The 27,955-nt window shown below is 35.7% G+C and overlaps 1 protein-coding gene across 1 annotated transcript; it reads left to right on the top strand.

Moving 5' to 3' along the window:
• The first annotated feature begins 1,237 nt into the window (after positions 1–1,237).
• Positions 1,238–27,713, top strand: LOC128212166 (mitochondrial proton/calcium exchanger protein-like). The gene is made up of 16 exons (XM_052917470.1): positions 1,238–1,383; positions 2,536–2,590; positions 2,897–3,470; positions 3,987–4,124; positions 4,342–4,476; positions 5,144–5,356; positions 5,667–5,807; positions 6,106–6,216; positions 6,625–6,741; positions 9,791–9,859; positions 12,515–12,674; positions 14,385–14,596; positions 18,021–18,152; positions 19,176–19,285; positions 22,679–22,820; positions 24,544–27,713. Exons 1-16 carry the CDS (start codon positions 1,245–1,247, stop codon positions 24,763–24,765), a joined length of 2,670 nt encoding a protein of 889 aa, XP_052773430.1. The 5' UTR covers positions 1,238–1,244; the 3' UTR covers positions 24,766–27,713.
• Positions 27,714–27,955: the final 242 nt, after the last annotated feature.

A 27,955-nucleotide genomic window follows, 5' to 3' on the forward strand; every position in this document is an offset into this window, starting at 1 on the left:
TCGGTGATCCCGGAGTCTTCCACTGACGAGACTGCTCCGTAGTCTCAGGATCAAACAGGTAAATCCAGGTCTCGTCACAGGTGATAATGCGGTTCAAGAAAGCCTCCCCTTCCCGTCGATAACGTTGTAATAACTTCCTGGAGGCATTAATCCGTTTTGTCCGTTGTTCATGTGTTAGTAGGCGGGGTATCCATCTAGCATTCACCTTTTTCATGTTCAGTTGTTCAGTAATAACTCTCGGGACTGTACCGAAACTATAACCAGTTATGTTACAAAATTCTCGTATTGTTGTCCGCCTTTCTTTCTGTTGTTTCGCCAGTAGATGACGTCCTTTACAGATGCCACTAACGTTGCGTCTACGGAACTCTTACGACCACGCCCCTTTTCACCTTCCACAGAAGTTCTGCCGTCACGAAATAGCCGATGCCGATCAAAAACCCGAGTCCGAGATATATTCAGTCCTTCTATAGACGTCCTTCTATAGACGTCTTCTGTATCATTTCATAGGTTTTCGTCGGCAAATAACCAAGCTAACAGCAAAAATCTAATGACAGCCCGAGTGTCTAGCGGATTTTTGACGCCATAATTTTAAACAGGTAGTTACACTTGAATCGCTGTTGTTTTTCAACGGAAACAACAATGACGTTGATTTTTTTTAAATGACGTGAAAAACGTCTAACGTTGATCGTGCAATTTGGCGCTAAAATATCTCTCATTATTATGAAGAATATGACTTGCACGTTTTATGCGATAAGTAGTTAACGACACTGTCCCCGGTATTACGTCACTTGGTTGCTATAGAGGTTAATAATATGGAATAACATAGATCTGCAATAAAACTAATTTCATTAATATCTTTGCCGTAGATAAAAGTGTGTATTCAGAAAGTTTTATAAAAATCTTTTGAAAAATAAAGGAAATATAGGGACAGTCCCGTTAGTTCTGGATCACCCCTCGTACATGTATATATATAATTATTCTCCTTATAGAGCCGGCGAGGTTAGAGATGGGGAAAACGTTACCAATGTTGTCAAAACTTGTGTCTAACCCATTTGCTTTTTTGCATACGCTATATCATTTTGTAAATCAATTGTAAAATCGAGCTCAGTTACTTTTAACACGTACAAAAGTCATTGTATCGTACAGTTACCGATACTTTGTAAAGGTGTTCTGCGTTGGAGAATAACACCGTCGGGTCATTAAACTATTGACTGCTACTTCGCGAACCCACTTTAAACCGGTTTATGTTTCTACTAATCGAATACAATTGTATTCTTTGGGCAAAAAGAAGATTCTCAAATCAAAAACATTTGCTGTCAGAAAAGTTCAGGATAATCAGAATGTCAGGATATTTGACAGCAGGTGTTAGAACTACAGTTTTGCGTGAGTTGCACATTTTATAAATGTATATGTTAGACTTCGTGCCAATCATCATGCATATCATTTGGGTCAAGGCTGTCAGACTGACTGTTTACTGTTATGCCTGTCTGAGGTCAATGGCAATGCTAGAATGTAAACATTCACTGATTCAGTAATAAAATTTACTTCGCTTGTGATGTTGGCGTGCAAAAACTTGAGTCTTTGCCGTTTCTCAAAAAAACACATCCAAGGTATTCACATGAACCTTTGTACACAAGTTACCAGTGTCAGTGACAAAACATGTTTACCAGTAGGCAAGTAGTTTTTGGACACTTTCAAGATATTCTCCTGATTTTTGATGATATCTGAATAAAAAATTTTTATAATAAACTTAAGCTCTTCTTCTGATGAAATAATACAAATAAAACTGAAGTTAATTAACTTACTCCTTTTTCGTAGGCTCAGAATGAAGTGGTCAAGAAGGGTAAAATATTAGTCTAATAGAAGTAGACCTCAGACACTTCCTAAAATTAACAACAAAACCGAGAAGCGAGTTTTTTTATTATGTTTAAAATAGGATTATTTAAAGTACTAAACATTAGATTTTATTCTTTTGTCATTAAAATAAATATATATATATATATATATATATATATATATATATATATATATATACCAGTACATACAATATGAGTGGTACCTTGTAGGGTATCTATTTTTAACACATTTGAAATGTAAACGTTCAACTCAAAATGAATATTCCCTTACAATGTATAATGTTTTCTGCATAAAAAAGCCAGAATACCGAAATAATTGTCTTACCTGACTGTTTATGGTGTGCTTTTTGCGCTTGTACACTGCAATTGCGATACCCAGCGTAAGTTAAATGTGATTTTGCGATCTTTTACTCCTTACCTGATAAAAAGTTTCAGTACCTGCTGAGACGTTTCAACCACCTGATTGATAATATCCAGGCACTTGATATGTAACTTCCGAAATGAGGCGAAAATCGTGAATGTCCAAGAACTGCTGTTGTCAGAGAACCACTTGCCTACTGGTACAGATAAGCCCAGTAGTCTTTTTTTTAAGAATTGCAAACTTGCTCTTTATTCACAGGATGTTATTATACCTGTACATTGGTTCCATCAATTTTGTGAATGTTATTTTTCATTTTAGGGCCTCCGTATGGAATTTGTCGTTGTTACTGCCATCGCCTGTATCATGCAGATCAGTATGTGACTTTGCAGATATCAGTTTCACAGCATAGATTTGATATTTGACATGAAAAAAGGAATCATGTTCAATTCATTAAATAGTGCCATTAAAACATAAGATGTTTGTAAAACTGCATGTAATCAACTTCTCTTTTACAAAATTGTTTGGAAATAAAACATTATTTTTTTTTAGGAAGCTTTGTAGTGTTCTTTCAGTACAAATTGTTTAAAGCAATTGTTTGTTAAAGTTAATTGAATGCCTTAATTAAACCTAAAACTTATTGCTATTTACCATTATATGTCTACTTTGTTTTACTTTACAGGTATAGAGGTTACACCAGAAAGTCGGAGACCGATGCCAGTCGGGAAGCAGTTTTTGTGAATTCACTCTACCTCAAGCCTTTTACATATACGCAGACAAGCAATAGAACAAACAATCATATATCTAAATTCTCTTCTACCATATTTGGACCACTCACTTCTCCAGTTATAACTGAATATCTTTCAACACGATCTCTGCATTCCTCTGTTTTCCTGTTAAAAGAAGATACCCGAGTGGAAAAGTCGGTGAAAATTATAAAGGAAAAAGTAGAGGAGGACAAAAATGTTTCGTCTAACAAAACATTGACTCAAGGAACGAAAAGTGTCCAGAAATCAAATGAAACTACTCAAAAGAAAGGCTTTTTAGCAGTGAAACTTGAAAAATGGAAGGCTTTGTTAGCAGAAATGAAGAAAGTTGGTTACTTTCATTACATGTGGACTGGTTTAAAACATTTTGTTCGACACTACTGGGATGGTTTTCGGTTGATCTGGAAAAATTCGAAATACTGCATGCCCTTGTTGTTCAGGTATTTGAGGGAAGGTCGATCCTCGTTAAAGAGAAGAGAATACAAAATGGTAAATAGTGTATTATATTCCGGATATTTCTGCTTTATTGAAAATAAAGTGCTAAGAATCCTTGACTAAAACTAATATAATTACTCAAAATTGATTTAATAAAGTATTTAATATATAAGTTCCTCCATTTCATTTGCCTATCATTTGGCAGGGTGTATTATGGAATCACCCACCCATGGTGGCTGGTCTAAATCTAAAATCATTCTTGTCAAATTCTAATTTAAACATATATAATAATACTGTTTGTGTGTATCATATCTAGGCTAGGAATTAAAGACCAGCTAAAATATCTCTAGGGCTGTTGTCACTCCAATGTTTAGGCTTATAAATTAGCATATAGAATTGACATTGTGAGCTTCCTAAAATAAGTAACTTTTACCTGCATTAACAATAATTGATGACAAAACAAGGTCAGTAACCATTCATGTTTCTGCAATTTGTATGGTGTTAAAGTGTTTGGTTGTAGGCCTATGGCAAAATGCTTTATGTAATATTGTAAAACTGTATGTGTTTCAGTTGACGCGGACGCTAGCAGACCTGATCCGGATGGTTCCCCTTATACCCATGATTCTGATTCCCCTCGGGGAAATCTTCATCCCATTTTACATGTCACTGAACATGATGCCAAGTGTTTTCCAGAACAAACCAAAGACAGTATGTATCATACAAAAAGAAAGAAATTTCATTTATAACATTGATATTTTATTACAGGGTGTTCAGTTATTTAAATGTGAACATGAAATCATAAAATTTTCTCAAAAGTTTTATAAGGCAACCATGAATTAATTGCTAGATTTTTTCATACAGTGTACATGATAATGATTTTCTGACTGTAAAGATTGTTATTTTTTGTAACTCCTCTCTCACACAGGCGGACTACAAGCGTCAACTGCAGATAAAGCTGGAATATGCGTCCCTATTGGCCAACAGCCTGCACGAGATCCCTCTGCGGAAGGCCAAGTCTGGAGCAACTACAGTACAGGACTTTGCGGACTTCATGCAAAAGGTATACTGTTCTTCATTTGGATTTTCCATTTTAGAATACAAATTTTCAAGCACAAGCCTAAATTTCAATAATCTTATGTGGAGAAGGACAAACAAATATAGGCCCTTGGCTATATATATATATCCCTATATAAATCATAGGTAAATGGGATTTTTTCAGTATCCTGAAAACAGCTTTGCATATACCTCTAGACTAATGGAAATTTCGATGAGTGGGTTTTGTCCTTTACTAGTATTTAGATGATTTTCCTTGTTTGATGTTAGATGTAATAGAATAAGGTTCTTATAATTTAATTAAATAGTCTGTGTAAAACCTTTTTAACTTGATAATTTGAAGAATAAAGAGAGCTAAACTTGCCCCGATGTCGGCATCCACATCCAAGTCAGCATCTAGTTAAAGTTTTAGAGCAAGTTGGCATTTTAACTTACAACTCCAATACCCTTTATCACTCTCCATGGCCCTTTATCAACTTTAAAAGTTTGGTTAAAGTCTTAGGGCAACTTGGGATTTGAATTCAGGTCTCAAATACCTTTCATTGAATGGACTTCATACTTCACACAGTTTAATATTAGAGCCATCACACAGCGAAGTCTACCAGTAAACAAGTTCTCTTGTTTTTTTTTTAATATGCTAGTACAGGTCTTTAAACTGCTAGATTTATCACCAGGTGAAAACCACAGAGAAGATCCCATCTATCGACGAGATCACCAAGTTTTCCTCGCTGTTTGAAGACTCGATCACACTGGACGACCTGAACGTGACTCAGCTACAGGCCCTGTGTAAGATCCTGGGTATCGGCTTCCTCGGGAAGATCCCTAGCGCCCCGGTGTTGAGGTTTCAGATCATTATGAAAGTGAGGGAACTGGAGGTGGACGATAAGGTTGGTCACTAAGAATGTGTCTCTCTATTAGCTGTTAGAGCTTGTACATGAATAATAAGCAAAAAAAATTTGGAGCAGAAATATAATTATAATGATAGACCATACATACAGTGTTTTATAAAATCAATAATCTTTCTGTGTGCATTTGTTGATATTAACAGTTTTAATCGTTTATTTTCATCGATATCGATTAACCTATATACTTGTTGTCTATGAAGTGATCCTTAAGAGAAAGTACAGTCTCAGGGCTCCAGGGATGAGGACTTAGTATCATCAAGTATGTGTTAACCTGAATATTTGTATCTGTCAGGTAATCCAGAAGGAGGGTATGGACAGTCTCACCACTGAAGAACTTCAGGCTGCCAACCGAGCTCGGGGAATGAGGGCAGTTGGCTTGTCCGAGGAAAGGCTCAAAGTACAGCTACAGCAGTGGCTTGACCTTCATCTCAAGGTCAATATTCAGCAAATGTTATTAATCTGACAGTGTATGGAGTGTGGCATGTTTCTCTTGCATCATCCTAATTTTGATGTTCTGTCTGGAGGCTGATAAAAATCATTGTACAGTTAAGATTTTAACTCAGTTTCTTCAATGTATCCAAAATTAATCTTTTTTGTATCAGAGCTGTATCATTTCTCCTGAAACATTGTGTTCCAACAGGTTTTCTACTCATAGTTGCATACTTAAACAAACTGATACCTTTAAGTTTACCTTTGATGAAAGTGAAACTAACCATCATTTCCTGTCACAGAGTCGGGTTCCCACCAGCTTGCTTCTACTGACTAGGGTCATGTACCTGGACGAGAACCTGTCACCGGCTGCACAACTTAAGGAGACTCTGAAGAGCTTGTCAAACTCTACTGTGAGTACTTATTACAAGACTGAGCAGTGATATGCTTTCCTACTATTAATATTAGAAGTGAATACCAACAAATCCCATGAATTTCATGTAGAAAAAAAATAACTGTTGTTTTGTCCTTAGAATTGAAACATAAAGTGTTGAAGTTGCTTTTAAAATATAGAATAACAATTGTTAATAAAAGCAAAAAACAAACAAACAAAGGGAATGTTCTTTGGATTTGATATGAATGGAAAAGGATTCATAAAATTCCTTCTGTTTAACAATCAAGCAAACTTGTTAACAACAGAATTTGATAAGAGGAAGTTTGTACCTTGTGCATATGTTTTTTTAGATTAATATACCGTACTTAATATTGACACAATCCCATACATAAAGTGATACTGTACATGTATTTCTCCCTGTGTGTAGGTTGACAAGGTGCAGGTGACGGCCGCGGAGACTCAGGGTGAGGAGGTGGATACGGAGAAGAAACTCCGCGTCTTGGAGGAGGAACACGCCGCCATTAAGAAGGAGAAGGAACAAGAGGTTGGAAACATAAATATTGTAGTTCTTGTTTTTATACTTACTTAAGTTTTAAGTTACATTTTTCTTTTTTGCATTAAATTTCTGTGTAGTTTATGCAATCGTAAGAGAAGCCAATAATAAAGCATTGGACACGATGGCAGCCTTATCACAGGGCTTCCATTAAGAGTATGAATCTTGAAGTATGAACTTTCTTCCTGTCATTTTTGGAAGTGGGGAAGACTCCGGAAGAGTAAAACAATCCAATATTATCTATCTGTTATTTTAAAGCTTTAGCAATTTATAAATGCAAATGGCTGACTTAATATTCTGATCTTCCATGCCTTCACCTCTGAAAGTTTTCTCCTAAATTATGAAAGTTTTTGCAGCAGAAGCCCTGTACTGGTAAAATGCTTTCCGGGCTGCTCAAATTCTGAAATTTATATAACAGGGCATTTATGGAAAATGAAACACTTGTGTATGAATTTGACCATGTAATTTGTTCATCCAAAAATCTAATTTCAATGACTGTATAGTCTACACCAAATGGATATTTTGTCAGATTTACCGCACCTACTTTGCAAAAAATGTAAAACAGTTTTACTTTTATTTTAAAGAAATAGCCTGTTTTTAACCAGGTTTTCAAGGAAAACCGGGTTATTAAAATGAGGTTGTCATTGGGCGGGCGGACGGGCGGGCGGGCGTCAAACATTGGTTTCTGTTCAATAACTTTAGTTAGCATTGATAGATATTGATGAAACTTGGTGTGTAGGTAGCTTATGGGAAGAGCTAGCTTGGGAACGCTTTTGAGGGGGGTGTGGCTAAGGTCAAGGTCACTGTTACTAAAAATAGAAAATGGTTTCTGCCCAATAACTTTAGTTAGCATTGTTAGATATTGACGAAACTTGGTGTGTAAGTTGCTTATGTGAAGAGCTAGCTTGGGATTGCTTTTGAGTGGGGAGGGGCTAAGGTCAAGGTCACTATTACTTAAAATAGAAAAAATGGTCAAGGTCACTGTTACTTAAAAATAGAAAAATGGTTTCTGCCCAATAACTTTAGTTAGCATTGACAGATATTGATGAAACTTGGTGTGTAGTTAGCTTATGTGGAGAGCTAGCTTGGGATTGCTTTTGAGGGGGAAGTGGCTAAGGTCAAGGTCGCCTGTTACTAAAAATAGAAAAATGGTTTCTGCCCAATAACTTTAGTTAGGATTGATAGATATTGACGAAAGTTGGTGTGTAGTTAGCTTATGTGAAGAGCCAGCTTGGGATTGCTATCGAGGGGGGAGGGGCAAGGTCAAGGTCACTGTTACTTAAAATAGAAAAATGGTTTCTGCCCAATAACTTTAGTTAGCATTGACCGATATTGATGAAACTTGGTGTGTAAGTTGCTTATGGGAAGAGCTAGCTTGGGATTGCTTTTGAGTGGGGAGGGGCTAAGGTCAAGGTCACTATTACTTAAAATAGAAAAATGGGCAAGGTCACTATTACTTAAAATAGAAAAATGGTTTCTGCCCAATAACTTTAGTTAGCATTGACAGATATTGATGAAACTTGGTGTGTAGGTAGCTTATGTGGAGAGCTAGCTTGGGATTGCTTTTGAGGGGGTAGGGGCTAAGTTTCTGGTTTCTGCCCATTAACATAAGTTAGCATTGATAGATATTGATGAAACTTAGCGTGTAGATAGCTTATGTGAAGAGCTAGCTTTGAATTGCTTTCAACGGTCAATGTCAGTTACTTGAAATAGAAAAATGTTTTTTGCCAAATTACTTTTGATAGCATTGATAGATATTGATTAAACTTGGTGTGTGGGTAGCTTATGTAAAGTAAAGTTAATATTGTCAGAGATTATCATCCTATATATAGATTTTTTTAACTTTCCTTGACTCCTTCAATTAAACATACTGGAACTTTTTAATATGCCTGCTCACTCCCATTTTTGTTGGCAAAAATCTGATATTTTTTTTCGATTTGTATGGCCTTATTAACCAGGTTTTCACATAGTGAAAACTGGTTTTTAGAATGACTAACGTTGTTAATCGGGCGGGCGGGTTGGTGGGCGGGCGGCTGGGCAGCGTCAAACTCACCTATGAAACTGAATAACTTTAGTAAAGGTTGACATATATTGACCAAACTTGGTCTATAGAAAGAGTTTATGGGTACCTTTCATGGGATTGCATTATGGGTCCCTAGGGTTAAGGTCAAGGTCACTGTTATTAAAAATAGAAAAACGGTTGAAACTGAATAACTTTAGTTATGGATGACATATCTTGACTAAACTTGGTCTATATGAAGAATTTATGGAGACCTTTCATGGGATTGCGTTTAGGGTCCCTAGGGTCAAGGTCAAGGTCAGTGTTACTTAAAATAGAAAAATGGTTCAAACTGAATAACTTTAGTTAGGGTTGACATGTATTGACCAAACTTGGTCTATAGGAAGAGTTTATGGATACATTTCATGGGATTGCGTTTGGGGTACCTAGGGTCAAGGTCAAGGTAACTGTTACTTAAAATAGAAAAACAGTTGAATGTGAATAACTTTAGTTAGGGATGACATATCTTGACTAAACTTGGTGGATAGGAAGAGTTTATGGAGATCTTTCATGAGATTGGGTTTGGAGTCCCTTGGGTCAAGGTCACTTGTACTAAAAAAAAAGAAAAATAGTTGAAACTGAATAACTTGAGTCAGGGTCCACATATCTTGACCAAACCAGGTATAAAGGAAGAGTTTATGGATACCTTTCATATGATTGCGTTTGGGGTCCCTAGATTCAAGGTCAAGGTCACTCTTACTAAAAATAGAAAAATGGTTGAAACTGAATTACTAAAGTTAGGGTTGACAAATCCTGACCCAACTTGGTATAAAGGAAGAGTTTATCGATACCTTTCAATGGATTGCATTTGGGGTCCTTAGGGTCAAGGTCACTGTTACTAAAAATAGAAAAACAGACACAGGCTGAAGTTCTTCTGTCAATCATTAAAAAGCTGGTATCATCGCATTGCGGCGTTTCTTGTTTTAAGTTTTATATCTATAAATGTTAGTATTAAATTGCGAACATTTGACTGCATTACAGGAGAAGGAGAGAAAGGAGGAGGAGAGGCTGACTAAGGAGACAACAGACAAGAAACAGAATGATCTCAAGGTACACCAACACATTAAACTCCCCTGGATTCCCCAGGATTCCCCTGGACTCACTGCTAGTTGTTTGCATGGGAACTGCTCACGCTTTTCTTTGACACTGCTGGGGCAGTATTCAATAAGCAAATTAGCTTGAACTTAAATTTAAGATCAGAAACTAAGTGTTTTGATCTGCTTGTATATTTAGCTGACCAATATGCTGAATGGAATGACTGAGGCATTTCTAAGGATAATGATAAGATCAGTATTGAATTCTGCCCCAGCACTGATCTTGCACAAATTGTTGAGAAAATAAAGCAACTGTTCTTGCAAAATTATACTGGCCCCAAATTCTCCAAATATCTTGAGCAGAGCAGGTTTTAGTATAGTATTTCATGTAGCCATATTTATTGCTTAAAACTTTCAAATGTTCTCCTTTAAAAGCCTCAAAACCCCTTGAAAAGGAGACCATAACACAATTTTTACCAATAAAAGCTGCGTTGTTTTTCAATGTTTTTCTTAATTGGTTCTAGGAACGATATAGCTTATCTGATCAATTGTTATTAATAACTGAACAAGACAGTTATTGAAGTTACTGATGTATCACCATAAGATTGACTTAAGTCGAATATTGAATACCACCCCTCAACTTGATCCTGTTATAAGAGAATTAAGGTTGTTCTAGAAATTGGGGCCTAGTTCTTGACGTCGATAGAAAGTTTTAGAGATGATATATTTCTGAAAAAATACACTTGTTAAGAGATCTTACCAAATGTTATGGGAGTTGGTTTGATATGTAAGGTACTTAGGTAAACTTCATATCATCACCGAATGACCCATCGTAGTAATAATTCCATGCTAAATTGTCAAATGAGTGTAGGTTATGTGGCCTTCATTTCGACTGTATATTGTACTTTTAAGCCAGGAAATGGCTGCATTGCCCTTTCCCACTTGTCTGGAATGGATTTTTTTATGCTTGTATTGAATAAAATTTGTTTACTTAAACGCATGTTTCATATGTGAAATTATAAGACATGCTATTATTAGATACATCATAATGGTTTAATAATCACACCACCAGGTAAAATCATTCGTTGATGTAAGGATAGTTTAGATAAAACCATTATATTGAAGGAGGATATGAGTACAGAGGAAAATCTTTCTTCTCCTGAAATGCAGGTATGACCATGTTTTAGTGTAGCTCACATAACATTCATACCAGCAATGACACACATCTCCTTACAGGCATCAAACACGATCTTACAAACAATCCGTAGTGAATAATGCTTTGGTCATGTTAATAATTTCATATAGTAGGCTGTTTATTCATGTTGATGGCCTCACTTACAAATGCCCAAGCAGCATTTTTTCTGTTTCGGAATTTTAGCATCACTAAAATCAGCAAGGCGAGTCGCATCTAACTGCAAAATGCCATGTAAATAGTCCAATGAAAAAATGGTTTTGAATCATGTGATTAAAATGTCGAGCAATGATTGGACATCTCACAGAGAAGCAAAAATGTAGAACCTTCAGAAATTGTAACTTATTATTATGTAAAAAAAATGTGTGATCAATTTACCAAGATCAAATACTAAAAACATTGCTACTGAAAACATGGGATTTTGTAGTTTTGACATTTAGAAGTGAGGCCATCGATGTGTATTCTGTTAGAAAAATGCAATTTCTTTGAATGACGCAACACCAACAAATTCATATGGAATAAATACTTATTCAGCTTTTCGAATAATTACAGTTTTTGTACTTTTTCAAATATTTGTAAACTACTATTTTATAAATGTTTAAGCAACATCACCATGGCTGATTTTCACTATTCATACAGTTTTACAGATCCAATTACTTTAAACATAGCATGCTTGCCTATTAAAAATATGTCGAGATGATCCTGTTATTTTATGTTTATGTTTTCCATTTGCAGTTGAGGTAAATAATATTTTGTTGTTGTTCATGTCTATTACTCTTTTAAAGATTGATTCTCAGAATTTTTATTTAGATTTGATTTATTTTTTTGCATTATACCATTTATGCAATAATAAGGCTACTAAGTGACAATTTCTGTAGCATTATATGCATATTTATATGTTATTAAAGAGAATATAAATATTTACAACCCCATTTTATACATTTTGCCCCATCTTTTCATTTTATTGGCAAATCAAACATCAAAGTACCCTTTTGTTTATTTTCTTACAATTCTTTAAAAGAATATGTTGATATCCCTTATTATTTATGAGGAAATGGTAATTTTTGTTCAAGGTTTTAATAAGTTTGCATATTTTTTTATTCACGAATGTATGTACAACTGAGCAGATACTCCTTGTCCCCCTGACCCCCACTAGTCTATTATTCTTTGAAATATTGTGTAAATTTTCATTTTAAAATGGATAGGACATACCAATACATCATACTAATGTTGTTTTAGGGATTAAAGTTTGATAGAAAAACTTTTTTTGCTTAAAAAATATAACAAAAGACTCCTTGCTTGAAACACAAAGTTCAGCTTTTATCAAGAGAAAATCTCATTTTCACTATCACAAAGTTATGCATTGTCATGTATTTGTATTCATTTTAATCTATTTTTTCCATTGTCCCTTTTTTAATTGAAAGCATTCTCATTTCATTTTTAAGCTGTGGTTTGCAAGTCTGTCTGTGTGTGTTTAAGGAGATGGCCCTGAAGGAGATGCAGCAGCGGGTGATTGACCAGGAGTTGGCGGAGAAACTTACCACTTTACAGCAGGAGAAGGCTGAGGATAAGATAACTCTGCAAGACGTTGAGCCCATGGTTGACACAGCGCCCACTGTGACAGCCAAACCCACTGAAGGTATGGGCAGGCTTCTTTTACTGCACATGGTATAGATTACTTGTCTCTTTGATACAGCAGACAGCCTAGTGCGAAGGCATGGTATGGTTGAGCCCATGGTTGTCATAGCGCCCACTGTAACAGCCAAAGCCATTATAGGTATGGGTAGGCTTCTTTTACTGCAGATGGCATAGATGATTTGTCTCTTGGGTACAGCAGACAGCCTAGTATGTCTCTTGCGTACAGCAGACAGCCTAGTATGTCTCTTGGGTACAGCAGACAGCCTAGTTTGTCTCTTGGGTACAGCAGACAGCCTAGTATGTCTCTCAGCCTGGTAGTGAGTCACGGAAGGTTGAGCCCATTCTCCAAACTGCACTCTCTGTGATGGCTTAGTCTACATAAGGTATGAGCAGGCTTTTTTACTGTAGATATTATGGCAAGGAGTTGATATACTATCACAATACTGTATGTGATATACCCTGCGCTCACTGTGATGGCTAGGCCCACAGAAGGTATGAGCAGGCTTCTTTACTATTGATAGTATGGCTGTCTTATCACTTGGTGACATGAGACTGGCAAGGAGTTGATATACCGGTACTATCACAATACTATCTGTGATCAACCCTGCACCCACTGTGAAGCCCAAACATATGGATGGTTTTGCAGGTTTATTTTACAGCAGATATTATTCAATTATTACTAGGTCATTAGGTCCATTAGAAGTTTGTTGCCAGATGGCTGGAGATGTTGTCACGAGAGAGCCCAGGTGTAAATAATACTGTCAATAGTCGACACTGCTGCCATTGTGGAAGTGGTATAGGTTTTGAAATAGTGAAAAAGACAAGATGCCTGATGAACAAGAATTAAAAAGAAGGTTCAAAGGGACTAGACACCAGATGGTCGGCAAATACAGTTTTCCCTCAAAACATGCCTGGAATTGTCAATAATACATCCTTTTAAATAATTACAAGAATAAACACGTCAATCATGTTGCTGTCTCAGCTGAGTTTTCCCATTTTAAAATAGCGCAGAATGGTTTCCCTGTTTCAAAAGCGTGGAATGGATTTTCTGAACCCCTTGCAGGTCATGTGATCATCTCAGTACACATACACTAAACTGTCAATAAGTATTTTAGCAACTTGCTGTCATTTTCAGCAGAGTTAACCTCTTTCAAAAGTTTCCATCGAATTTTATTACAGATGTTGATCTTTTGGGCTCTGTTTCTACATTGTTTTGCAGCAGATTCTGCTTCCTCGCAATGTCTTTTCTTCTTTTGAGCCAAGAAGTGTGTATATTTAACATTTAAAAGTCACATGATGAGTACAGATAAATATACCGACGCCATTTTTAAACATACTCAGATTTACATGGTAGACCATCCCAATAAATTTCCAATTGGAAAAATGTGCAAAAACTGCAGAAGATGCATGTGTCATTAGCGATGTGCTACATCAGTAAGTAAATTTTAATGCCTGGTACACAACGTTATCAGTTTTATATAAGTTTTTGACAATGTTCTTTTTTTCTTGTAATTATATCATCTGGTGTCTAGTCCCTTTAACATCCATTGTAAGACCTTCGAAACAAAGGCAGATTAAAATTATATTTTCTATTCTAAACATCATTTGTTACGGGTTTGGGGGAAGCTTTAGTTTGATCCCCAATATTCCTGTTCCCTCCACCACACACACAAACAAACGCACAAATATTTTTGTATCATTTTGCTTTCAGAGCTTAAGGTGGAGCCAAGCACTGTCCCAGAGGTGGTCCCAGTCCCTGAAGTTATCACTGCTGAGACTGTGGTCCCACCCACCGTGGAAGACATCGAGGAAGACATCACTGCCAAGGATCTCGGGGAGATCGAGAAAGCCATTGAAGACATGGCCAAACACCACAAAGATGAGCTGTCTGAGGTTAAAGGAGATTTAGATAATTACACCGAGGTATTGTGTGCTTCTTTTGTAGTTGCCTTTATTTTCTAGCTCATGTTGTCTCACAAATACATGGTTTCTTTTTATGTTAATTATTAATCTTTTGGGAACAATTTGTTCACCTGCTTTTCAATACTTTGCATATTTCCTTCACACCAAGGTGCCTTGGGCTGTGGATCCAATCCTTGGTGTGAGTTGGTTTGGGGTGACCAAGTACCACAAGTTGGTTTCCTAGGGTACTCGTATTTTCCAGACCACATTTCCACATTACATTGAACCAATGATTGTGATTATTGGGATGTCAAAACATCTTGTTTCATAATTAGTTAAAATTTGGAATGGGTCAGTCAAACAGATTTTTCACTCCTGCACTTTAATTAGTCAACACATTGTCGTATAAGATGATCTAACTTTAACGAAATAGTTTTATCCTCGGTCGAAAGGTCTGGAGTGTACAATGTATCAAGTTACCAACCATTTCTAGAACAGCCAAGGTCAATTGTATGCTTGTACTAAAGAGAATATATTTTTATCTCATCTGTTTTTTCAAAGAAACTGCACACACTGTGTTGGCCTTATTGCAGGGCTCTCGCGAGGGGGCTTGGGCGAAGTGGTCACCTATAATTCCCAAACTTCGCCCATTTGTATCACCAAAGCGACATTGACTTCACCGCAAATTTGAGCACATGGTAAATCTGTGAATCAGCGAGTCCCATTAGTCAAAACATTGCAATTAGTAATTCATAATTGATAATCTCCTAATCCGATAATTGGGCCGTGTATCATCCAATTAATAGTGTGGCATCGTAGGTATCATCAGCGTCATGCTAAATCTTAAATATTGGCCAAAAATAAAAAATAAAAACTGTTAAAAAATATTTGAATAACTCTTGGTGTACATGTTAATAGAGACAATACACACATGTATGGTATGCCCATGATAGTCTAAATATGCCCCCTTTTTAGACAAAAAAAATTGCAGGCCCTTCAAACTTGGCCATAATTCAAATCTGTTACAGATATTCAATAGAAACCTGGTACACATGTTGCCAAAGACTATATGCCCAGGTTGATTTAGGCCCATAACTTTGACTTGAGTAATTGTCGAGTTATGCTCCTTTTTCGACCCAAGAAACAGACAAGCTTTTGTTATCTTTTCGCAGCACTGTTGTAAAAAAAATTTGCGATTCCTTTGTTTTTATGCCCCGGAAGGTGGGCATATTAAAATCACACCGTCCGTCCAACTCAATAACTCAGAATATTATGGACAGATTTTAAAGTAACTTGCCACATGTGTTCGGCATACCAAGAAGACATGTCGCGTGCAAGAACCGTTTCCCTACCTCTAAGGTCAAGGTCACACTTGGGTGTTTATTCACAATGGAATGCTGCATATAAGGACATAGAGTATAGGTTGTCGTGTCCGGGCTGTAACTTTCCGTTGTATGGACAGATTTAAAAAAATAACTTGCCACATGTGTTCGGCATACCAAGACGACGTGTCGCGTGCAAGAACCGTGTCCCTACCTCTAAGGTCAAGGTCACACTTAGGTGTTTATTCGCAATGGAATGCTCCATATAAGGACATAGAGTATAGGTTGTCGTGTCTGGGCTGTAACTTTCCCTTGTATGGACAGATTTTAAAATAACTTGCCACATGTGTTCGGCATACCAAGACGATGTGTCGCGTGCAAGAACCGTGTCCCTACCTCTAAGGTCAAGGTCACACTTAGGTGTTTATTCACAATGGAATGCTGCATATAAGGACATAGAGTATAGGTTGTCGTGTCCGGGTAACTCCCTTGTATGGACCGATTTTAAAATAACTTGCCACATGTGTTCGGCATACCAAGACGACGTGTCGCATGACAGACCCGTGTCCCTATCTCAAGGTCAAGGTCACACTTGGGTGTTTATTCACAATGGAATGCTGCATATATAAGGACATAACAGTGTCGGTTGTCAAGTATGGGTGGTATTTTTTTATGTTTAGAGGCAATTTAAAATAACTTGCCATATGTATTTGACATGTAAAGGCAAGATCAACTTTTCATGTACTGACCTTGTTCATAGGTCAATGTCACAATCGGGGGCATTCGTCACATACTGTGACAGCCCTTGTTTTACTATATTATTGTTTAATGTAAATCAAAATTATTGGCCAAGTACATTGTAGGTGAACTTATTAGAAGTATTAAATTTTTCAAAAATTGTAACAAGAAAAGATAACTCTGTGGATAGAGCTGTATTTCATTGTTCATAATTACGCTCAAACCTGCAATGCCAAAACTGGATTAATGTTTGTACTGTATATACAAAACTTGGAATTTAAGACGCAATGGTTATAAACATGGTTCAACATTTATCCCTCCATAACTCCACTTGAAATGAGTGTACTAGATTAGAGGATGAGAGTTGTGTAGTGTGCAAAGGTGTAAGAGTCTCACCTCAGTTAACCAGGAGCCATGATTACAAACAGTCCAAGTCTAGACTCAGGAAAGCTTTTTTATGAAGGAACAAAAATCATATTTATTCCATTTCTTTTACGAAAATGAATGTAAATAATAGTAAAACATTCAAATAGTGAAACATTTCAGCAAATTTCACCAACATTCCTTTGATAGAAGGAAAATAACAATGAAATGAAGTTTTGCCATATTGAGTCTTGAGTCTGAACTCTGACTTGAGACTGTTCGTAATCACTGCCCCAGGGGAACTTCCTCGTGGCCTCTCAGTACACCAGTATTTTTTTCTACCCAGTATGCAGATTCGTGTGATTCACATCAGATTTTCGCCGTCTTAAAAATTGAGCTTAAACAAGTCATTATAAACGAATATCACTTTGTGTTGTGATTACCACATGTACTTTATGTTCTATGAACACTTACAGTGTACCAGTGATTCATTTGACAGTCATATATTGCTCTTTCATGTTTGAAAGACCGGAAGACACAAATACAGTTTCAATGTTTTCAAAGAATTCTCTCGTAGAAAAGAGAATGTATTAAATATCATGAGAATAAAAAATCTGATCAGAATGTTTTTTTTTGTGTGATTTATTTAGTTTTGGTTTAGCCCGAAGATATTATTTTATTTATGCAATTCATTCTTGGTATTGAATGTGATGTGATTCTTCTACATAAATTAATCGTGATTCTGCGAACATTGAAAACTGCCACTGCATTTTTGTCTTAACGTCTAAGCAGTGTTTAAGATACTAACCACTGACTTAAAGCCTTGTTTTACATATTTATAATTGAGCAGATTTGGGGAATCAATAGGGCTGTCCTTTCTTTAAAAGGATTGTCAAATAACTCCAAGTCATTTACAAATGAAAATGATGGCTGATGGTATTCAGTGCCCTCACACATCAATATTGTCTGTGTAGAGAGTTGTGTTATGTTTCACCATGTATATAGCAATGCTATTATTCCAGGACATGGCTGACATCAAGGCACTATGTGAGAACACTGACTACGCCAAGCAGATTGAGGAGACAAAGGGTGCGAAGAAACTCCACAACTACCTGAACAAGTACCTGCACCGGCTGGACAAGAGAATCACTGTGGTATCACTGTCCTTATTCAATTCAAATACTCAGATACAGTTAACATACTATATAATATATTTTTCACATGTGTGACGTCACATATAGTGTATCTAAGAGGGGCGCAAAGAGGGTACTTACATTGTTCTGATTAGTTTGTGATGAGAAGCAGTTTCCGACAAATCGAATGCGGGGCATATTTAAGGTGCCTACTGTGTGTTTTTATTATCCGTTTATTTAATAAACTAAATATAAGACTGTAATAAGAGAAATATTAATTAATTTTTCAGCATTTACGAAAAATTTAAACCTTAAGATTTACGACAGTCAATTCATACTCGAAATCAGGCAGACACTGAATATCAATGATATTTTGATTAATTTCTGATGGAAACTTGTGTTTGTATACATTTAAGTGAATGTGGGTGTGAAACTAGCATGACAACAGTGTTCACAAATATGTACACAATGATCATCGTTTGTATAAGTCAATTTAGGAAAACCTTGTAGCTATTCATAGATATGCAAATAAGGTTCACACGCATGCGCAATACGCTGCGCGTGCAAATCCCCCACGTGCAAGTTTGTGTACAAAATTAAAAATAAACATTAAACATTAAATAATAATAAAAGTTACTTACGTGTCTCGGTAAGAATTTCAACTTTTGATTGCCTAGTTACCATATAGTTGAATTGCAGATCTAAAGAAAGTACGCGAAAAAGCGATTTGTCGGAAACTGCTTTCCGTCGGAAACTGCTTCTCAACCAGTACAGATTCGGTCAAACATCGTAATTTGCTTATAATTGGAAATTCAAACAATTAAGAATATAATACTTTTAGAGCACATCGTGTGAAGTATCCATAAACAGCATGTTGTTTATGCCAGCATGTAACCAAATCGAGATTTTTTGATACTGTATGGCATTTAAACCAAGAAATCCATTACATTTTTTTCAAGGTGTTCTGACCTTCAAGAATTAAAGAGCTCTGTGTGTAGAGTATCCACATACTAACTTTGTTAAATTACTAATTCATCTGGGCAGGTTCAAACCAAGAAGGAGGAACTGCTGGAGACTATCGAGAAACAGGAGTCACGTCTGCTTGACGAGACTGAGCATCCCCCTGAGATACTCAAGGCCATCGAGATAAAAAAGTGAGCACATTTTACAGTAATTAGAACCTACAGGACATTTTAAGCTCATCTGTTATATGAAGATAAAAGTCAAGGCATCTTTGAAGCCTCATTGTCATAACTTTGACATTAGCAATAACCCGGACACTAATCCCTAATTTTGTTCACATGTTTGCAATGGCAGTGTGCATTTACATAGCAAGTCCCATAACTCTGGTTAAAATATTGAGTTTCATCTTTTATACAATAGAGAAGTGTGGACAAGTTTTGGCACCAATAGCTTGCTAGAGCATCAATTTTAAATAATTACATTACATTATAAAACCATTTATCATTTCACATGTTCTGCCATTTGGCTTCTGAGGTTTTAGCTGAAACTTAATTTATTTTACAAGAATTGTAAAGAAGGTTATATAAACCTATGCTAAGTCTTTCTTGTTGACATGATGTTGTTCACAAGATCTTGTGTTGTGGGGGGGGGACCTTGAGAATGGCAAAAAAAAACACTTGTTTGGCTTGGTGGTATATAACCAAACTTAAGTTGGGTTTAAAGAAGCAACAGGTTGAAATTTTCATTCCCTATCTATTATTAGATGAATCTATCCTTTTGAGATAGTAATGGACATTTATCATGTCATATGTCTCATTTCCAGCTGATAGTGAAATGAATAAACAATCCATTGTGAATAGTATCAATTTAGGCAAAACAAAGTATTAAGTATCCGTTACCTGATGTATGTTACCTTAAAAAGTTGTTTTTCTATTGAAATATGCTGATTTTGGGAAGGGAATGTTCAGAAAATGTTCAGAAAATCACTGTTCAAAATTGGTTTGGTTATTTTATGGTGCTGCTAAAATTATATAAATAATAACAGAAGACAGAACACAGCTGGAAATTCTTAAAGAGTTTGGAATAAAGAAGTTACTACATAACCCTGCTGTTGTGACTATCCCATGAATCTTGGAAAAGTCCATATAGAAATTCATCACATGTACAACTTGTCTCATTGCTGTGGCAAATGTATTTTAAGATTGATAGACTTTGATTGCAGTGCTCTTAAAAAAGCAAAACATTTTTTAATTGGCCCTTTTTTATAGCTTGACAGTTTGATATCCATCTTGTAGGAATGGCTGAAAGAGCTCATTTTACAGTTTGGTAGTCACTGTTCAGCCTCTTCCCCCTGATGTTGTGCAATGTTATTATCCCCCGCCTTGAAAAGGCAAGGGGATATAGTAATGGTAGGCGCGATTCCGTGTGTGTGTGTCCGTCCGTCCGGCCCCCATTCATTTCTTTGCATCTCCTCTTACATTTCTCATGCGATTTCTACCAAACTTTCACAGGTTGATGATCATAAAGTGAAGAAGCGCATATTGTCGGGCTTTCCCGATTCGACCATTTTTGAAAGAGTTATTGCCCTTTGCTTATTTTACATTTAAAATTGGTTTCTTCGCAACTCCTCTTACGTTTTTCATGCGATTTCTACCAATTTTTTTACAGATTGATGATCATAAAGTGAAGCAGCGCATATTGTCGGGCTTTCATGATTTGACCATTTTTGAAAGAGTTATTGCCCTTTGCTTATTTTACATTTAAAATTGGTTTCTTCGCAACTCCTCTTATGTTTTTCATGCGATTTCTTCCAAACTTTCACAGATTGATGATCATAAAGTGAAGCAGCGCATATTGTCGGGCTTTCCTGATTTGACCATTTTTGAAAGAGTTATTGCCCTTTGCTTATTTCACATTTAAAATTGGTTTCTTCGCAACTCCTCTTACGTTTTCCATGTGATTTCTACCAAACTTTCACAGATTAATGACTATATAGTGACGCAGTGCATATTGTCGGGCTTTCCTGATTTGAACATTTTTGGAAGAGTAATTGCCCTTTGCTTATTTTACATTTAAAATTGGTTTCTATGCAACTCCTCTTACGTTTTTCATGCGATTTCTACCAAACTTTCACAGATTGATGATCATAAAGTTAAGCAGCGCATATTGTCGGGCTTTCCTCCTTTGACCATTTTGAAAGAGTTATAGCCCTTTGCTTATTTTACTTTTAAAATTGGTTTCTATGCAACTCCTCTTAGGTTTTTCATGCGATTTCTACCAAACTTTCACAGATTGATGATCATAAAGTGAAGCAGCACATATTGTCGGGCTTTCCCGATTTGACCATTTTTGAAATAGTTATTGCCCTTTGCTTATTTTACATTTAAAATTGGTTTCTTCGCAACTCCTCTTACGTTTTTCATGTGATTTCTACCAAACTTTCACAGATTGATGATCATAAAGTGAAGCAGAGCATATTGTCTGGCTTTTGTGATTTGACCATTTTTGAAATAGTTATTGCCCTTTGCTTATTTCACATTTGAAATTGGTTTCTTCGCAACTCCTCTTACGTTTTTCATGCGTTTCTACCAAACTTTCACAGATTGATGATCATAAAGTGAAGCAGTGCATATTGTCGGGCTTTTGTAATTTGACCATTTTTGAAAGAGTTATTGCCCTTTGCTTATTTTACATTTGAAATTGGTTTCTTCGCAACTCCTCTTACATTTTTTATGCGATTTCTACCAAACTTTCACAGATTGATGACTCTATAGTGAAGCAGTGCATATTGTCGGGCTTTCCCGATTCGACCATTTTTGAAAGAGTTATTGCCCTTTTTTTTTACATTTAAAATTGGTTTCTTCGCAACTCCTTTTATGTTTTTCATGCGATTTCTACCAAACTTTCACAGATTGATGATCATAAAGTGAAGCAGCGCATATTGTCGGGCTTTCCCGATTTGACCATTTTTGAAATAGTTATTGCCCTTTGCTTATTTTACATTTAAAATTGGTTTCTTTGCAACTCCTCTTACGTTTTTCATGTGATTTCTACCAAACTTTCACAGATTGATGATCATAAAGTGAAGCAGTGCATATTGTCTGGCTTTTGTGATTTGACCATTTTTGAAATAGTTATTGCCCTTTGCTTATTTCACATTTAAAATTGGTTTCTTCACAACTCCTCTTATGTTTTTCATGCGATTTCTACCAAACTTTCACAGATTGATGATCATAAAGTGAAGCAGTGCATATTGTCGGGCTTACCTGATTTGACCATTTTTGAAAGAGTTATAGCCCTTTGCTTATTTTACATTTAAAATTGGTTACTTCGAACGTCCTCTGACGTTTATGACTATAAATTGATGCAGGGCATATTGCCTGGCTTTTGCAATTTTTTTGAAAGAGTTATTGCCCTTCTTAATTTTACACATTTCTTATGTTCCTGAGAAACTACCCTTACCATTGATTGGCTTTCGTTACAAAAAATGCCCCATGAGGCGGGGGATATAGCTGTCTGTTACCGCTCTTGTTCTGATCTATAACTCATGCATAAATTCAATAAATATTACCTTGTTTCGACAGAGGAAACCTGATCAGTGTGAACGAGGTGCTGTTATCCCTAAAGCGTCTACAGAATGTTCCGGACGATGTGCGCATGCAGAAGGTCTTGCAGGTGCTTGATACCGACGAGGATGGCCTCATAGACATCAATGATGTTCTCAAAGTAAGTTATTGCTGGGGAGTCGGTGAGTTTGTTTTGTGCTTAGATGGGGGCTGTTACATGATATTTATACCACATAATAATAATGAAATAGTGATTTCATTGATAGAACACTTGTTTTGATGATGTATGATGTTGTATTATGTTTAGGACACCATTAGTGAATCCATTGATAAAAGTACTGAATGTCTTAAAACATGTTTTTAATTCATTTAGTCTTCCAATTATTCCAATTTAAAATTAACTGTTCTATTCAACTAAAGATATTTATCACTCAAAAGCAGATGAAAAAAGGTAGGATTTCCTGGGATATTTCCAATTAGCAAATACTTTTTTCAAATTAAATTGATTACAAATATGCATAGCTTATAAGTACCTTCCATGGCCGTGAGTGTAACATAGGTTCATCACAACCTGAGCATAGGGTGTTTTGAACATTTTGTTTCCAGGTCAGCAATTCATTATTAATAATAATAATTTATTAGCTCGACTATTCGAAGAATAGATGGGCTATACTACTCGCCCCAGCGTCGGCGTCAGTGTCGGCGTCGGCTTCCGGTTAAAGTTTTAGGGCAAGTTGGGATTTTCACTTAAAAGTCCAATACCCTACATTCAATTGACTTAATACTTCACGCAGTTGTTCAGGGCCATCACATGATGAGGTTAGATAACTCCATATTATTCTTTACACAGATTATGGCCCCTGATTGACTATGGAACTTACGATAGGTTAAAGTTTTAGGGCAAGTTGGAATATTTATTAATAACTTCTATATCCTTTGTTCAATTGACTTAATACTTCACACAGTTGTTCAGGACCATAACATAATGAGGTTACATAACTCCATATTATCCTATATACAAGTTATGGCCCCTGATTGACTTAGGTTAAAGTTTTAGGGCAGGTTAAAGTTTTAGGGCAAGTTGGGATTTTCACTTAAAACTCCAATACCATTCATGCAATTGACTTAATACTTCACACAGATGTTCAGAGCTATCACATAATGAGGTTAGATAACTCCATATTATCTTATATACAAATTATGGCCCCTGATTGACTATGGAACTTAGGTTAAAGTTTTAGGGCAGGTTGGGATATTGTTTAATAACTTCTATACCCTTCATTCAATTGACTTAATACTTCACACAATTGTTCACGACCATCACCCAATGAGGTTACATAACTCCATATCCTTAATACAAGTTATGGCCCCTGATTGACTTAGGTTAAAGTTTTAGGCATGTAAAAGTTAAGGGCAAGTTGGGATTTTAATAAAAAAACTTCTATACCATTCATTAACTGCACTTAATAAAATTCAAAATTATTAACGACCATCTTCCAACAAGAAACATAACTCCGTTTTAAGCCTAAATACAAATTATGGCCCTTGATTTTTTTGGGGAAATCAAGTTATTTGAATGACTTGCTTCATTGTTAAGGCGGGCTGGTGGGAGGGCAGCATCAAAGTCACCTTATGTATCAAATACTTTTGGTTAGGTTTGACATAAAGAGACCAAACTTGGTATTATTACATCGTTATTGTATTCTAAGTCAAAGCAGCGTAGTCGAGCTCGCTGTCTTACGACGGCTCTTGTTATGTTTTGTAATGTTATGTATGTTTGTTATTCATGTTCAAAAATAGCTTATTGAGCTAATGTTATTCTTTTTGTTATCATTAACCAACTTAAATAATAATTCTTGTTTCCTGTATTTTGTTTATTTCAGGCAACAGAGTTGATCAGCCAAGAAAATCTTAAGTTGAGCAAGAAGCAAGTGTCAGAGATGATGACGTTACTGAGGAAGGAGGCGGAGATTGATCTCGCTGAGAAACAGCATGAAAAGGAGGTAAAACTAAAGGAGGAGATTCAGGAAAATGGACCAATCGGAAACCAGGAGGCAGTAGAGGGGAAACAGAAAGAGGCTGAGAAGGAAAAAATGAAAGGCTGAAGGTGTTAGTGGGAAACAGTTGCTAGGTACAGCAGTTGCTAGGGACAACAGTTGCTAAGGACAGGAGTTGTTATGGGCATCTGTTCAAATAATTTGCAGGGCTTTTATGAATTTGTTTTTATTTTTGTTTTGTGTGGAGAGAGTTTGAAAAAATAATAGAATGGGGTAAATTTTAGTCTTGTCATGTCTATAGTTCATTTTTGAGTTCATTGGACGTCCTGGGTGGAATTTTAGGTATATGTTTAAGAATATCAAAACTATAAAAATGGCAAAGAAAATATAAAAAAATTGTTTATCTACAATCATTTACATGGTATGGAAGGGTGATTTTTATTTTGGATGAAAATTATCATCTAGATCATATCATGGAGAGTCATAAAAAGTATTTAGAGTTTTAAAACACCTGACTGAAACCCCAAAATGGCAACAGCTATTATAATAGTTGTATGGTTAAGAATTGAAAGTTAGGTTAAGAATTGAAAGTTAGTTATGAAAATTTATTCTCAAATTGCATGTTTTACTTTTGTTATATATGAAATTTCCTTTAAGCAAGAGCTGTCTGTGATATCTGTGTAATTTAAGCAAATGTTGTTACATTCTGTCAAGCGTTTAACACTGAAAACATTGTGAGAAACTTTTTGATGGTCTGTGTGATTCATGTTTTAATATTGTCAATTTTGTATAAGTCTAACTTCATCAGTACATATATGGTGTTTACATGTACACCTGCATGCCCTATGAATTTTAGTGCTGGAAAGACAAAAAAAAAATGACATGATTGGTGTCCTCTCTAACAGTAGTGAGAAATCTATGTCCTATTTAAACTTTTGTATAAGAAAGATTATGGACTAAGAATTTTGGAAAAGAATACAAGTCAAATGACAAGAAATGAAAATCCTATGGGGAAAAAAACACAAGAACATTTTGGGTAAAAAAACACAAGTAGATCTTTCGGAGGAAAATAAAAACACAAGTAGATCTTTCGGAGGAAAATAAAAACACAAGTAGATCTTTCGGAGGAAAATAAAAACACAAGTAGATCTTTCGGAGGAAAATAAAAACACAAGAAAATATTTGAGAAAACACAAAGAAATCTTTTAGGGGAAAAAGAAAATACGAGTATATCGTGTAGGAGGACTCTCCTGTCAATCAAAGATTTTCGGTGTTGTGTATCCGTCATAAATATGAAACTTTGAAAAAAAAATTATAGCCTTTATGATGATAAAGATAATGAAATAAAGATAACAAATTTTAAACACTTTTTGCAAACTCTCTGATAATCTTTCTGCAATAGTTAAAACTGATTCAATTGTTTTTCGATTTTTAAACAATTTTCATCTTTATTTTCTATGTGCTGCAGACATTAATAAAAAAAAATACAACAACAAAAAAACAGTTACAGCTTATTATCAGAAGTTATATCAGATTTGAATATTGGTTCAAATACATTTATGTCTGTGTAAAACATTGGTTGTACATGTTTGTGTATACATTTTGCGATAGAGATGATCAAATGTCACTGAAAATAACATGTTCATTTGCTTAGAATCACATAACCTAAGTATACATTTATTTTGAATAATAAATTAAACTTTTTGTATCAGTCAAATATATAAACGCCATCAAGATGCAGCGCATTTTGTTACTTTTTTTTCTGCCAACTTACAGGCTTATTATAGTTTTACTTGCTGCATTACATCTCTGACAAGTTCGATAACCAGCCATATCACTGTAGTCACTAAAGAGTTATTGCCCTTTAATTATAGAAATTACCTAAAAATGGTCGTGTACGCTTAATAACTTTATAAGCCTTTGTGCAATCCTCATCAACCTTTATCGGACTGTGTATTGGCATAATGTCTTGGGCAAGTTATATAATAGGTCATATCACTGAAGACACTTACGATTAAGCGCCTTGTAATTATAGAAATTTACCTCAAATCGGTCTATCGATCAATTACTTTAGGAGCCTTTTTCTAACCCTTACCAAATTTGGTCACAATGTGTATGGGCAGAATATCTTTGTCGGCTTCAATAACAAGACATGTCACCTCAGCAGCATTATGACCCTTGAATTGGCAAATGCTGTTTTGAGAGTGTTTGCTCCCTAAATTTGTCCTCATGTACGACCACTTGTGACAGTTGGCAATCTTGCTTGTTTTTGAATATAAGTTGAACCCTGTTGGCTCATACTCTGAGAAAACGACCCAAGCGGGATTATTAGCCTTCGGTGAAAAGAAATCGGTCCTCTACATCTAGTTAGAGCCAACTTTGAATACAAGCCAAGCAAGTTCGAGCCAACGGGGCTGGACTGTATATGTAATCATATTAAATGAAATATGATACCTGCATCATTGCAGAAGAGGTCCTGTCGATTTTCAGCTCTTGAAAACATTCAGTAATGTCCCTTTAATCACACATTTCTTTTATTTAATACTGGGATTGTAAGATTCTGCGTTAGCAAAATCACATTTGCATTTATTACATATCTTTGTGAGTTTATTTACATGCTTTTGCAGTGCATTTAACTTCATTCAAAAAATCTCAATCATTTGACTAGATTGTGGAAAACATGAAGCTTAATATACTAGGGCATAGTATTACATGTGTGGTTTTATTGTGTAAACTGGTTTACTGAATTCTACAATATTTCAATGTTCATGTTTTGGTTGTCTATAATAGTAGAAATGTTTTCCATATGTTTCTTCTAAGCATGTAATTCCAAGATTAAATATATATTATCATTGTATATCAGTTTTATTTTTTTGCCCATTGTCAAGTCAAAGCCACAAAATGCACAACAATACACTGATATCTTGCCCAGTTTTCCAAGATACCCATCTATATCCATGTGCTTTGTTTGGAAACATATTGTGGTCATACTGTTGTTGATTGATATTGTACCATGCTTCTAGATATTATAATTAAATAAATGAAAGAAAATGTTTCATTGTATTTGTTATGACAATATTCTTTATTCTTCCAATAACAGTACTTTAACACAATAGAACAAATGTTAAATGACGAACAAGGTACAACACATCACAGGGCAGTAAAAACCAGGCCAGTAGTTTCAACTATGTTTGTGGTCTTGTGATAAGATACTTTTCTGTCAGACCATGGATGGCAGGTTCGATCACCGATAAAGGTACAAATCGTCTTCTGAGAAGGGCGTTAAATGGCGGTTCCG

Source organism: Mya arenaria, chromosome 12 (genome assembly GCF_026914265.1).
Source record: "Mya arenaria isolate MELC-2E11 chromosome 12, ASM2691426v1".
NCBI lineage: Eukaryota > Metazoa > Mollusca > Bivalvia > Myida > Myidae > Mya > Mya arenaria.

Bases quoted from the DNA above. Each gene is read 5' to 3' on its own strand.
- LOC128212166 (XM_052917470.1), top strand. From the start codon at position 1,245: ATGTTTCTACTAATCGAATACAATTGTATTCTTTGGGCAAAAAGAAGA. The intron at 2,591-2,896 runs GTATGTGACTTT...TTTACTTTACAG, and splicing joins CGCCTGTATCATGCAGATCA to GTATAGAGGTTACACCAGAA. The intron at 6,742-9,790 runs GTTGGAAACATA...ACTGCATTACAG, and splicing joins AGAAGGAGAAGGAACAAGAG to GAGAAGGAGAGAAAGGAGGA.